At 47.8% G+C, this 12,485-nt stretch overlaps 1 protein-coding gene across 8 annotated transcripts in view; it reads right to left on the minus strand.

Annotated features, from left to right (window-relative positions):
- Positions 1 to 12,485, minus strand: part of SLC4A5 (solute carrier family 4 member 5) — a 124,828-nt gene that overhangs the window by 22,204 nt on the left and 90,139 nt on the right. For all 8 annotated transcript variants that reach the window (XR_011466126.1, XR_011466125.1, XM_070379823.1 and 5 more), the window contains 6 exons: positions 11,532 to 11,706; positions 9,125 to 9,258; positions 8,067 to 8,338; positions 3,637 to 3,695; positions 2,585 to 2,785; positions 31 to 144 (listed from right to left, as the gene is read on the minus strand). Coding sequence is in view for 6 of the 8 variants with exons in the window: in XM_070379823.1 (XP_070235924.1) it covers positions 31 to 144; positions 2,585 to 2,785; positions 3,637 to 3,695; positions 8,067 to 8,338; positions 9,125 to 9,258; positions 11,532 to 11,706 (955 nt within the window). In the remaining 2 variants the exon portion in view is untranslated. The remainder of the gene's footprint in view (positions 1 to 30; positions 145 to 2,584; positions 2,786 to 3,636; positions 3,696 to 8,066; positions 8,339 to 9,124; positions 9,259 to 11,531; positions 11,707 to 12,485) is intronic.

Here is a 12,485-nt window from a genome sequence, read left to right on the forward strand (position 1 = left end):
AAATGCCCAGAGCAGGGTTCCAGAGCAAACCTTAATTTCGCTGGGCACCAGCAGCTTGGGGGTTGCCAAGCCAAAACAGGCATCAATTCCACAGAAGAGCAGGATGGAGAAGATGATGGAAAAGTCAGCTATTAGGGCGCGAACCTGCAAAAGAGAGATGAGCACGTCAGAGAAGCTCCTGCCCACTCCGGGCAGATATCATCCTCTAGCAGCAAAGAGGAGAACTGCTGAGAGCCTGAGCTCCAGAGTCAGAACACCCATCTTCAGCTGTCTCAGAGAGGGCCAGTTGTTCTCTAAGCTGGATGAACTTGGTGACACTCCCACCCATTGCTTTTTTGTCTCCAACACCTGGTTTTCCAAAACCTTTGTGTTTTTACCAATCTGACAGCTGTGAAATGGCTATGCTCTTACTCTTCTCTGCAACACTGAATTTCAAGAGGCAACATGGTGGTTTGTAAGTAATTTGACAGCGGAAAAGGTGGTGGTTTTTTTAAAAGTCTTCATTGAGTTTGTTACAATACTGCTTCTATTTTATGTTTTGGTTTTTTGGCCACAAGGCATGTGGGATCTTAGCTCCAACCAAGAATCGAACTTGCACCCCCTGCAGTGGAAGGCAAAGTCTTAACCACTGGTTCACCAGGGAAGTCCCAGGACTTTGATTTAATGCATTTGTGTTGCAAGTACACTACTTTTCACTCAAGTTGTATTTTGTAAAGGCCACATAAAAGACTCTTTAGGAAGAGTAAATAGGTTAAAAAAAAAAAAATGAAGAACCTAAGAATAAATCTAATAAAAAATGTGCAAGACCTCAAGATCAAAACTTATAAAACACTATGAAGAGGAAAAAACACCTTAATAAATGGCAAGGCATACCACATTCATGGGAGCTTCCCTGGTAGCTCAGCTGGTAAAGAATTGCCTGCAGTGCAGGAGACCTGGGTTCGACCCCTGGGTTGGGAAGATCCCCTGGAGGAGGGCATGGCAACCCACTTCAGTATTCTTGCCTGGAGACTCCCATGGGCAGAGGAGCCTGGCAGACTATAGTCCATGGGGTCGCAAAGAGTCAGACACGATTGAGTGACTAAGCACAGCACAGCATACCATATTCATGGATCAGAAGACTCAGAATTTCTCCTCAAGTTGACATTTAGAGTCAACATAATTCTATCAAAATTCCAACAAGTTTTTATTTTGGTGAAATTTAAGATTCTACAATTTATGTGGAAATGCAAAAGGCCAAGGCATTATTGGAAAAAAAGGACAAGGAGGGAAAGTTTGGTCTGTAAGATATACATATGTATTAATCAGTCTTATAAATGAAGACTGATATTGACATAAAATAAATCAGTGAAACAGAATAGAAAGCTTAGAAACAGATCCCATCACATATGAACATTTGATATATAGCCAGGGACACACTGCTTCCCTTGTGGTTCAGCTGGTAAAGAATCCTGTAATGCAGGAGACCTGGGTTCCATCCCTAGGTTGGGGAGATCCCCTGGAGAAGGGAAAGGCTACCCATTCCAGTATTCTGGCCTGGAGAATTCCATGGACTACAGTCCATGGGGTTGCAAAGAGCTGGACATGACTGAGCGACTTTCACTTTCAAGGGAAGCACTGCAGAGCAGTGGGGAAGGGATAGCCTCTTTAAAAAAAAAAAAAGTGCTTGAGCGATTGGCTATCAAAATAAAACCACTCTCTCACGCTTAACATCAGAAGCAATCCCGGAAAATTACGGATTTAACATGAAAGGAAAAACAATGAAGCTTTTAGAAGATAACAGAATATTTCCTATCCAATATTTTCTTTGAGGAAAAATTTGATATATTTGATTACAGTGAAGCTAAGAATCTCCATTAATCAAAATATACCATTAAGGGACTTCCCTGGTGGTCCTGTGGTTGGGAGTCTGCCTGTCAATGCAGAGGACACGGGAAGATCCGACATGCCGCCAGAGCAACTAAACCCATGCTCCGTGATAAGAGCAGCCACCACAATGAGAAGCCTGTGCACCACAGCTAGGGAGTAGCCCCTGCTCACTGCAACTAGAGAAAGCCCCTGTGCAGCAATGAAGACCCAGCGCAGCCAAAAAAAGAAAGGAGATACCATTAGCAAAGTAGCAAAGCCAGGCGTAGAGCAGGAGAAGATATATGATCACAAACAAGTTTCTATCCAGACTGTATAACAAGTTGCAAATTGGAAAGAGAAAGACAATCCGGTTGAACATATGCAAGAAATTGAAACAGCCTCTTACAAGAAGAAAGTCAATGGTCTTACAGCCAATAAACACATGAAAAGATTTTCAACTTATTAGTCGCTGGGGAAATAAAATGAAGAAAACCACAATATGCTACTAGGCTAAAGAAAAAAGTCTGGTAATATCGAGTGTTGTCATGGAGATTTGACAACAAAGGAACCCAGTTCTCTCTGACTACAAAGTCTGTGCTCTTAACGAAAAAACCCTCAGTGAGCAAGAGCTGATGTGGACCCATCACCTGGACCAGAACCCTCTCAGGGATTCAGCAGAGGCTGCCACGTGAACTGTCTGACTAGAGGCCCCCTTCTAATTGCAGGGTGAAGTTACCTTCGTGGGGAAATAGCGGCTGAATTTGAACTTCTTCAGGGTCAGGGTCATGGAGTACGTCCCGAAGAAAAGGATGAAGGACATGAGGGCCAGGTCTGGGATGAACTGGCAGGAGTCCCCAAGTAGGCGCCCACCATAGTTCAAACACTCCTTTTTGCTCAGCAGGGACCAGTCCAGCGCTGTGAGGTTAAGGGGGTTGTACTTGGAGACCAAGACAGGAGAGAAAGAGTCAGGCCCTTCCTGGCAGGTCAGCTGTGTCCCCCCACCTGCAGCTTCCAGGCAGCCCACACAGCCCTCCCATGCTGGCGGGGGGCCCAGCTCTCCTGCCCCATGATGGTGCCCAGCAACAGTTATGCTTTTGGGGACAGGCTATTTCAAGGAACGACAAGGAGGAAGCTCCCTGGGAAGGTCAGAAGCTGACACATGCTTCTTCATTGTGTTCTAGGAGGTACTGCTGTGTTAGGAGGAAAAGTGCAGGTCTGGCTCCCATCCCAGTCAGTCAACCGTGGGTCCTGTCCACACCACCCTCCTGGAGTGTCTCACATGTATCCTCCCTTTCCTTCCTCTTCGAACGCCCTTTCACATACTGGGGCTCACACCCCACCCTTGTCAGACCTCTGCGAGGCTAGTCACTTAAGTCACTTGACCTTTGGTGTCCCAGATGCTTAAAATCCAGGGCACACAAAACAATTACATATGTGTATATAATATACATTCCTATACATATTCATATATATGTGTTCCTAAGTATGTACGTGTACATACATTTATATACATGTCTCTAAGTATAATAAAAGGAGAGTAATTTATTTAAAAATTTATATTTTGAAAAGTTAATGTGCAAATATTCAAGAACCCACATAATGAACGACACAGATGCTTGCCACTAGCCATTATCTATGCTTGTATTAAGAGACGTGTGGTAGTTTGATATAACGAAGGTCCCCAATGAATCAGGCCACCCTATGTTCACAAGCCTTTGCAATGTGATACCCACAGTTCTCCGACAGACAAAAGCCCTTAAATGTCTGAAATAAGAGGAAAGGACTTACCAGAGAAGTGTTGGTATTTGGTGGCAGCGTGGCTGAAGCATTGAACAGGGTTGTATTCGCTGCGGATGAGCAAAGGGCATGGGGAAGGGTCATCAACTGCGGGGCGGGGAGCTTGCACCCCACCCCGGGCCCCGCCCTTTCACATTTCCTTCCGGTTCCTTAGGGCTAAAGACTGGTTTCACTGTGAGGGTAGCTGCCCCGCCTCACTCTTCTCACTTTGCCTGGGGAGGGACCCTAGGCCACAGTTCTGATAGACTAGCTGCATCAGGGTAGGACAGATCCTGTCTGATCTCAAAGGGCTGGCTTTAAAAACTGCTGCCAAGACAAAACTCTAACACAAGTGGGTAAATAATGTGCCTTATGAAACCCTACCACTCACCTGACCAATGTCTCTGCTCTTAGACTGTAAAAAACATTTTCAAAGAACTTACTCTTTGCCATGCGTTATGCCAAACGCTTAAACACATCATTTGCTAAGTTCCTAAATCCCCAAGAAATCTCCCCATTTTAAGGATGAGGTAACTGAGGCCCAGAGAGGCGAAGTAACCTGCCCTTTGCCCAAGGTCACACAACTCCTACTCGAGGGAGCCACTATCTATCCCAGACAGGCTGGCTGGAGCCGACACACCTCCCAGCTCTAAACAGCGAGCTTCCTTTCCTGCTCTGCTCCCTTTCAAATTACACTTCCCTTCTCTCCTGTGCTCTCCATATGTGTTTTGTTTTGGTTTTTTAGGTCAGCTGGGCCTGCAAGAACTTGTTCGATATCTTTCCTAATCTTCCCCTTAAGTGCTTGCTGAGGAAAATTAAAGCTGGGTCCAGGACCTGAAGGAGAGTCTGGTCCCCAGAGGTGCTTCTCTCAGCCTTCACTCTGGATCCCTTGTCCACGCTCCCATGCCCCAGCCTCAGTGTCCCTGAGTGAGTGGAGCAGAGGAGGGTTCCTTTCAGGGGCCAGGAGATGAGTTGAGAGGAACTATAACCCCTGTCCCTGGGGGATGCAGCCATTTATTAAAAGGCAGCTTCAGAGGGCTGCTTGTTGCCATCTCTCTTGCTCCTGCACTGCACCGGTGAAGGAGCAGGGCCGGAGCCTCCTTGCCTTCCAAATGAAGGCTGACTCAGCTCTTCCTCTGTGGCTGACTTGAGCAGGAAGGAAGGAGGCCCAGCCAGCTGGCTGGCAATGACCTGAAATCCATCATACGCCCCATTTGGCTCCTTCTAGCTCTGGTTAGGAACCCAGAGGGAAGAAGAGGCTATTCTTGAAGCATCCTGCAACCTCCAATAAACTGTCATGGGGTGGATGTGATCAAGGACCTTTAATGTGGCCCATACTTGGGCATTTGGGGCTGGGAGTGGCTAAGGAATTCAGTCTTGACCCATAGCAGAATATTCTGAGACGTTCTACAAACCCAGAGGTTTGTTACAATTATTCGGAAGAGAAATCGAGGACAGCTGCTGCCTTTTCTCACACAACTGACCAAAAGAACATGATGCACAGTTAACAGCGGAGCAGAGAAGGCAGGCAGCACGGCTGACTCAGGGCTACACGCACAGATGCCACAGGACTCCCAGCTACCACCTGAGCTGGGGAGCGCAGCGCCGTTCAGTGGCCCAAGTTGTCAGACCAGATTTTCCTTTGATGTCTTCTGCTTAGGCTTTATCGTTCTTTGATATTGAGAACAATGTAAGGTTTATTTGAAAGCCACTTGGAGGTGAAGGAAGAACTATAACATGGATAATCCCAGAAAAGGTCCAACTATCAACTAGTTTTAAATTCTAGTGTTTACAAAGTGGTACTCACTTGGGATTGAAAGCAGCCAAGTCAGTGTATGCAGCATCCATAAATAGAATACAAATCAGTTACAATGGAAACAAGATTCAATTAAAAAGAGTGCCCCCAAACAAGCTCTTCCGATAAAGAGTGAGAGTGCCATGGTCAAACTGGGTTTTGCAGTAACACTGGGATTATGGAACTGTTGGAAAATGAGTGGCCCGTGGACTGGGAAAGAAACCATCCTAGTTAGCTCCCTCACTCCAGCCTGCTAAACATCTAGAATCTTCCCTTTCATATTCTCCTAATCAAAACTAGCTCGTCCTGTTTCCTGTTCCTTTCCTTTTCATGAGGAAACTGAAAACCTCATCTCACTAGGGCTAGTTGCTAATAATGATTTGGTTTAATAGAGCTGTGGTTCTCAAACTTAAGCATGAGACTCACCCAGAAGGCTTGTTAATATACAACTGGCTCTACCTACCCCCAGTTTCTGATTCAGCAGGTCTGGGGTGGTGCCTGAGAATCTGCATTCCTAACAAGTTCCCAGATAGTATTGATGATGCTTCTAGGGACCAACTTTGAGAACCAAGGCAATAGCATGACCCAAAAAAATGCAGTGACATTAGGGACCTGGGCCAGGCCAGGCCAGATGCTATTTGGAGTTAGGTGGATTCGATAATGGTTCTCAAATCCTACTTTATATGTCCTTTCAGGCTTACATCCCCTGTTCCTGCTGCTGCTAAATCGCTTCAGTCCTGTCCGACTCTGTGCGACCCCATAGACGGCAGCCCACCAGGCTCCCCTGTCCCTGGGATTCTCCAGGCAAGAACACTGGAGTGGGTCCCCTGTTCCTAGGGAACCCCTATATTTGGTTTCTCCTGTGGATAGATGGTTCCCAGAATGTTCATATGACCTCAGAATTTGGACTATTTCTGAAAGAAATCAATCATGTGTAGTACTAAAAGCCATGTTTGTGGGAACGTGTGTTTAATGCAATGGATCTGTAGTTCAAAGGGTGTGAGCAGAAAATGAAAGCACCCCAGTGGGGCTTGGCCCACAGAGGCAGGATTTACTCTAGGGTATGAGGACAAGAGCCAGCAGGTAGGATCTCCTCAGTCTGCTGGGCAAGCAACATGCCCTGGATCAGGATGAAGGACAGCTTTACCTACTGCTGGATTTTAATGAAATACCTCAAAATTAATGATAGAGAAAAAAAAGAAAAAATTAGGTCTAGACATCTTTACAAATTCAGTGCAGTGATAGAGGGTGAGAGTGTACAACCAAAACCACATTCTCTGAGCTCAGAAAACTTTATAAGGCCTAGCCAAAAGTAGAGTGCATGGTAATTGTGCAACAAATATTTTGGCTGACTTATGATCAATTATTTTTAATCAATCATATGTATTAAGGTGCTGAACAACACAGTGTCTACTTATGTGCAATTCCCACCCAATCTGAGTATAGATATGAAAACGTCACAAGCATCCCATGAGACCAGCAGCACTGATACCCGTCTTTTACAGCTAAGAAACTGGTGTGACCTTGGGTGTCTCTGGACCTCAGTTTGCTCTGTGAGTCCAGCCTGGTGGTGCTAGGAGATACGTGGATGTCCCTCTAGGCTCTGCTCTATAGCATCCTGGGCACTCTGGGTGCATCCCTCTGAGGGCTCCTAGGGGCGTGATTATGACTATGAAGGAGGCCAGTGGTTCACGGACGGATAGTCCTAACATTACAGATGATGCTTTTTTTGGTCAGAAGGACCTTCACAGGAGTGGCACTGAGTATTATCGGACTGACGTTGGTTGATTTAGCCTCCCACCCAGAGCGGGGATCCTTTCTAAGATATCTTTGGCAGATGGATATCCAGGTAGTGTCCAAGCAGTTTGCTACCACCGAGGGGACCCGTACCTCTCAGGGGGTGGCTCCCACCACTGTAAGTTATACCTTGAATTCAGCCAGCATTTGGCTTCCTGGAGCTTTCGTTCCTCAGCCTTCCTTCTGCATCTTATAGTTACGCAGGGTGAATCTGGCCCCTCTGTGACATGACAGTCCTTCTCTCATACCACTCTAAGATCTGGTTAACCCCAGGTTCTCCAATCATTCTTTAGTGTCATGGTTACCAGGCTCTCCTCACCCTGACTGGCCCTCTACCCTGGACATGTCACCATCTGCAGGGATGTTCACCCTTCGGCTGTAAACACTGGCAGAGATGTGTCAGGGAGAGCTCACGGCGTCATGAACTCATGTAACTTGGAGGGACTTGAGGTCCCATCAAGTCTACCTCTGGCCTGACGCAGGAACCCCTGAGCAGCACTCCTGACAGATGTAGTCTGCACATCACCCCACGCTGAGGCCAAGCATGCCTTCTTCGTCTCCCGGGGTATCACCGTCACTGCTCCCTCCTAATTATAACCCTGGGCTCTGGGATTTTGACCCTCATTAGAGCTCTTGTCCCCTTGGATTCCTTCCAAAAACTGGTTTAAGCCCCTGGACTTGCTCCCTTGGGACAGAAAGCCCTTGGCTGAACTGCCCCTCCCAAGCTGCCTCACTCTCCTGCATTTGAGTAGAGAAATGGGGCAGAAGGGGTCTGGATGTTGTGGGGGGAGTGGGTGGGGGGAGTGGGTGGTGGGTGAGGGCCCAGGGCACCTCTGGGGTTACCGGTCACCTGTGTCAGGGGCGACGCATTCGCATTTGTAGGTGGTGATGGAGTCAGGCTTAAAGTTCATGTTGATGGGGTAGTACTTGAAGGTACCAATCATCTTCTTGATGGCATCATAGATGAAGATGAAGCTGATGAGGGTGGAGAAACCCTCCTCAGTGAAGCGGGTGATATACTTGATGACAAAGCTGGCATCTGTGGCCACCAGGATAAGGCACTGGACGGCCGAGTGCAGGCCAATCCAGAGGCGGAACTCCATGTAGTCCAGGCCATTGCCTCTGGAAGGCAGAGGGAAGCAAAGACCTCCAGCCCAGGCTCTTGGCTGTGCTCAGCTCCCCAGACCCACCCTGGGGGGCTCATCTGCTCCTCCTGTGGCACAGATACCCCCCTAGGAACTACAAGAGGACTGGGATTGTGGGCAGGTCCTGGGTGGGGTTGTCTGGTCTGTGAGAATTCTGGGGCAAGGATCTCATGGGGTGGCAAAAAGGTGCTCACACACTTCCGTTCTGAAACATTTGGTAACAAACAGCCAGAGTGAATGAAAACAGGGAATTTCAGAATGACCAAGCTGGAGCAGAAATGGGCTTACAAATGGGCTCAGGTTGTAGATGCAGCAACTGAACCCAGAGCTGCCTGAGTCAGGGTATAGCCTTCCAACCTCCAGCCTGAAACATTTTATACACTGTATTGGCTTTCAAGTCATAATTGCTCACTCTGCTAGTGGTGTGAATGCTCTCTTCTTGTCTTGCCTGGATTTCTCCCTATGCGCTTTGCTAATATGCACTAAAATGGCTTTAAGGCAGGTAGCGGAGGGGAGTCAGGATGGACCGCCTCACGGTGCCTCCTACAGGTAACAGTTTTGGTACCTTCTCACTCCGTCAACCCCCCCCCCTGGATTATAACCACGGGGGGAGACGGGGTGAGAGCCCTGGGCTGGAGGTCTTCGCTTCCCTCTGCCTTCCAGAGGCAATGGGGCTCGGGGCTCCCCCCTACCCTAACCCCCGCATAACTGCTGCAAGTGAGGAGCAATCGGCAGGAGGCGGGGAGGTGGGAAGGGCACCTACTTGCTGAAGTCGAAGAGGAGCTTCTCAAAGATGAGGATGGGTCCCGTGCTGCTGAGTATGATGAGAGGCTGTCCCGAGAAGAGGCAGAACAAGGAGCCAGCCATGGCAGTGCCCAGGAAACTCTCCATCACTCCCTGGGGGCACGAGGACTGTGAGGCTCAATAGAAGCATGAGAAGGGGCCTCTCCAACAAGCTAGAACCCAGTTATCTTGGCAAGAGCTCAGGCCACAGCACTTGTCCTTTGTCCTAGGTCCTCTCCTCCTCAAATTCTGCTCCCCATCTCCGACTCCGCAACCTCCCACAGTTACCAGCGTCACTCTCCCTAATTCTAGGCCCATATGACTTCCTTTTGGCACTCTAGGGCCTCAAATGGAGAAGGAAATGGCAACCCACTCCAGTATTCTTGCCTGGAGAATCCCAGGGACAGAGGAGCCAGATGGGCTGCCGTCTATGGGGTCATACAGAGTCGGACTTGACTGAAGCGACTTAGCAGCAGCAGCAGGGCCTCAAAAACAGGGCTGCCAATGGTTGTGCTTGTACCCCATGCCGGTTTTACTTCCAGAGGACACCCCACTCATCTACCCAGTCATTTTTTCATTCAAAGATCTAGTAGGTGCTTTTAGAGATCAGATCATTCATTCATTCAAAATCCATTAAGGGCCAACTATGCATCAGGCATTGTGCTATGGATTGAGGACCCATTAGCAAACAAGTAAATACATCTTCATTCTAGTGGGAGATACAGACAAGTAACTAGGCAATTTCCATATAGAAGTTTCTCAACTTCAGCACTACTTACATTTCAGGCTAGATCATTCTTTGTTGTGGGAGGAGCTGCCCTGTGCATTGTAGGATGCTCATTAGCATCACAGTAGCACCTCACCTCCCAGTTATAATACCTCAAATTGTCTCTAGATGTTACCCAATGTCTCCTAGGGGTCAAAATCATCTCTTATTAAGAACCACTGCCAAGGAATGTGATAAGCTGGGATAAGATAAGGGTGTCACGGGAGCACACAGTAGGAGTGAAGGGTGGTCAGGAAAGCCTCCCAAGAGGTAGATAGACTGAAGCTGAGACCCCAAAATTGAGCCGAGAATAGACCAGCAGCATAGGGTAAGTGGAGTGATGAGAAAGAGTGTGGTCTGGGAAAAGGGAACAGAGTGTACAGAGGCTGGAGCTGAAAGGGAGCCTGGCTTTGAAAAACTGAAAGATGATCGGGATTGATGGAAAACAATGCAGATGAGTGAGGACAGAAATCTGAGAAGGGGAATAACTGGGAGATGGGCTTTGGAAGGAATGATGCTAAAGCTGAAACTCCAGTACTTTGGCCACCTCATGTGAAGAGTTGACTCATTGGAAAAGACTCTGATTCTGGGAGGGATTGGGGGCAGGAGGAGAAGGGGACGACAGAGGATGAGATGGCTGGATGGCATCCCTGACTCGATGGACGTGAGTCTGAGTGAACTCCGGGAGTTGGTGATGGACAGGGAGGCCTGGCGTGCTGCGATTCGTGGGGTCGCAAAGAGTCGGACACGACTGAGTGACTGATCTGATCTGGGGCTTGAGAGGCAAGCAGGACCACATCATGAGGCCTACTGGGGAATCCCGGATTCATGAGTCAAGGATGATGTGTGAATATCTGGGTCAACCATGGTCTTGCTCATTGGCTGGGGTAGCATCAGGTCTGGAGGGAAGACAATAGATGCAATGTTGGCCCTGTGAGTTGGGGAATCCCAAGGGGCAGCGATATGGACATGCCCAGGAGGCAGTTGGATATTGAACCTGCTTCTCAGGAGAGTGGTGTGGGCTGGAGATCTGCACTCATTTCAGTTTATCTAGGAAAATGGGTGTTCACCTTGGTGCTCTGAGCTTTCCAGTGGTGCTATCCTGAAGGCCCCCATTAAGAAGGCCTTTGTCTGGGTCTCAGGCTAGTGTCGCTGTTGAACTGTTTTCCCCAGGGAGACCTGTCTTATTGTCATGATAGACATTTCTAAAAATATCTTAACTGCAAGCTAAGAATTTAAGGTTAGGTTTTTTAAAAAGTACAGGAAGAAGGTCACAATTAGCAACTCAATTAATTGTGATGATTAAATCCATTCAAGCATCGGTAGGAAAAATATCAAATACCAAAGCAGATGATTTCCCCTTAAACATTTGATCTATTTATATCATCTTTAAATTTGGTCTTTAGTAATATGATTTAGCTTTAGATTTTTGAATTATGTCAGCTTGCTATTATTATTATTTTTTTGAAGTGTAAAGGATTGCAAAAAGTGATGAACTGACCCTGAATGGTAGATGGAATCCTTACCTTGGTTCTGGGATTATGGCTTGTAGCTCCTTACCACCACCTTGTGGCAACGGATTTTTCTGAGATTTGCACTCACGTCTCCAATTTACACACACCTGATAATTGTCAGTGGCATCTCCCAGAAGCCCACCAAAGGTGATCGCGTTGGTGATGCAGCCGAGGTAGATGAACAGGATGGCAGAGATGGACTGAATGTGGAAGCCGTCGTAGAAGTCACTGGGGAACCAGGGCAGCTTCCTCTTGACATCAAGACACAGGCCACCGAAGAACCTGCTCAAGACAGGCCCAGGGATTGCTTTCTCACCACAAACACCAGTGTAGGGGCAGAGCTATTCCCAGGAGCCTGCAGGGCTTGTGGCAAGGAAGGGAACTTGACTAGGGATGGATGGAGGAAGGGATCTTTTCACTAGAACATTTCACATCAGGGAAGAATTCTCTCCTTAGACCCACTATCTCCACTGGGAAGGGTGGTCACAGACAGCCCGAGCGGGAGAAGGAAGGCCTTATGGGATCATGTCTTGGGGGCAGACCTAACATTCTACAGGGAATGAAAATCCTGGGGTCCAATGATGGCTATCTTCCTCGTGTCCCTGATTATCTGCAGGATTTCGGTGCTTGGTAAACGTGTGTCCAGCGTTAGGAGATGGAGAGATCCTGGTTTATAGCAGATTCATCAAGGGCAGATCCTAAACGTTACAACTGTTTTATTTACTTTGTGGAACAAACAAGTGGGAAATTTAAGGTTTGGGGAGAGTGTTTACTGGGGACGCTGTCCTCCAAAGCTCCGAACACAGTGAGCAGGGTTTAGCATACAGCAGGGTTTAGCATACAGTAGAACCTTGGTTCTACTGACATTTTAGACTGGATAATCCTTTGTTAATGGCGGGCGGGGTGGGGGGGCAGTACTGTGCATCAGAGGACATTGAGCAGCATCCTTGGTCTCTATCTGCTGGATAACAGTATCGTCTCCCCTCCAATTGGGACAAACAAAAAATGTCTCTGAAAATTGCCAAATGTCCCCTGGGTAAGGATCAGGGTAGGGAGTGGGT

This window comes from Bos mutus, chromosome 11, assembly GCF_027580195.1.
Source record: "Bos mutus isolate GX-2022 chromosome 11, NWIPB_WYAK_1.1, whole genome shotgun sequence".
NCBI classification, from domain to species: Eukaryota; Metazoa; Chordata; class Mammalia; order Artiodactyla; family Bovidae; genus Bos; species Bos mutus.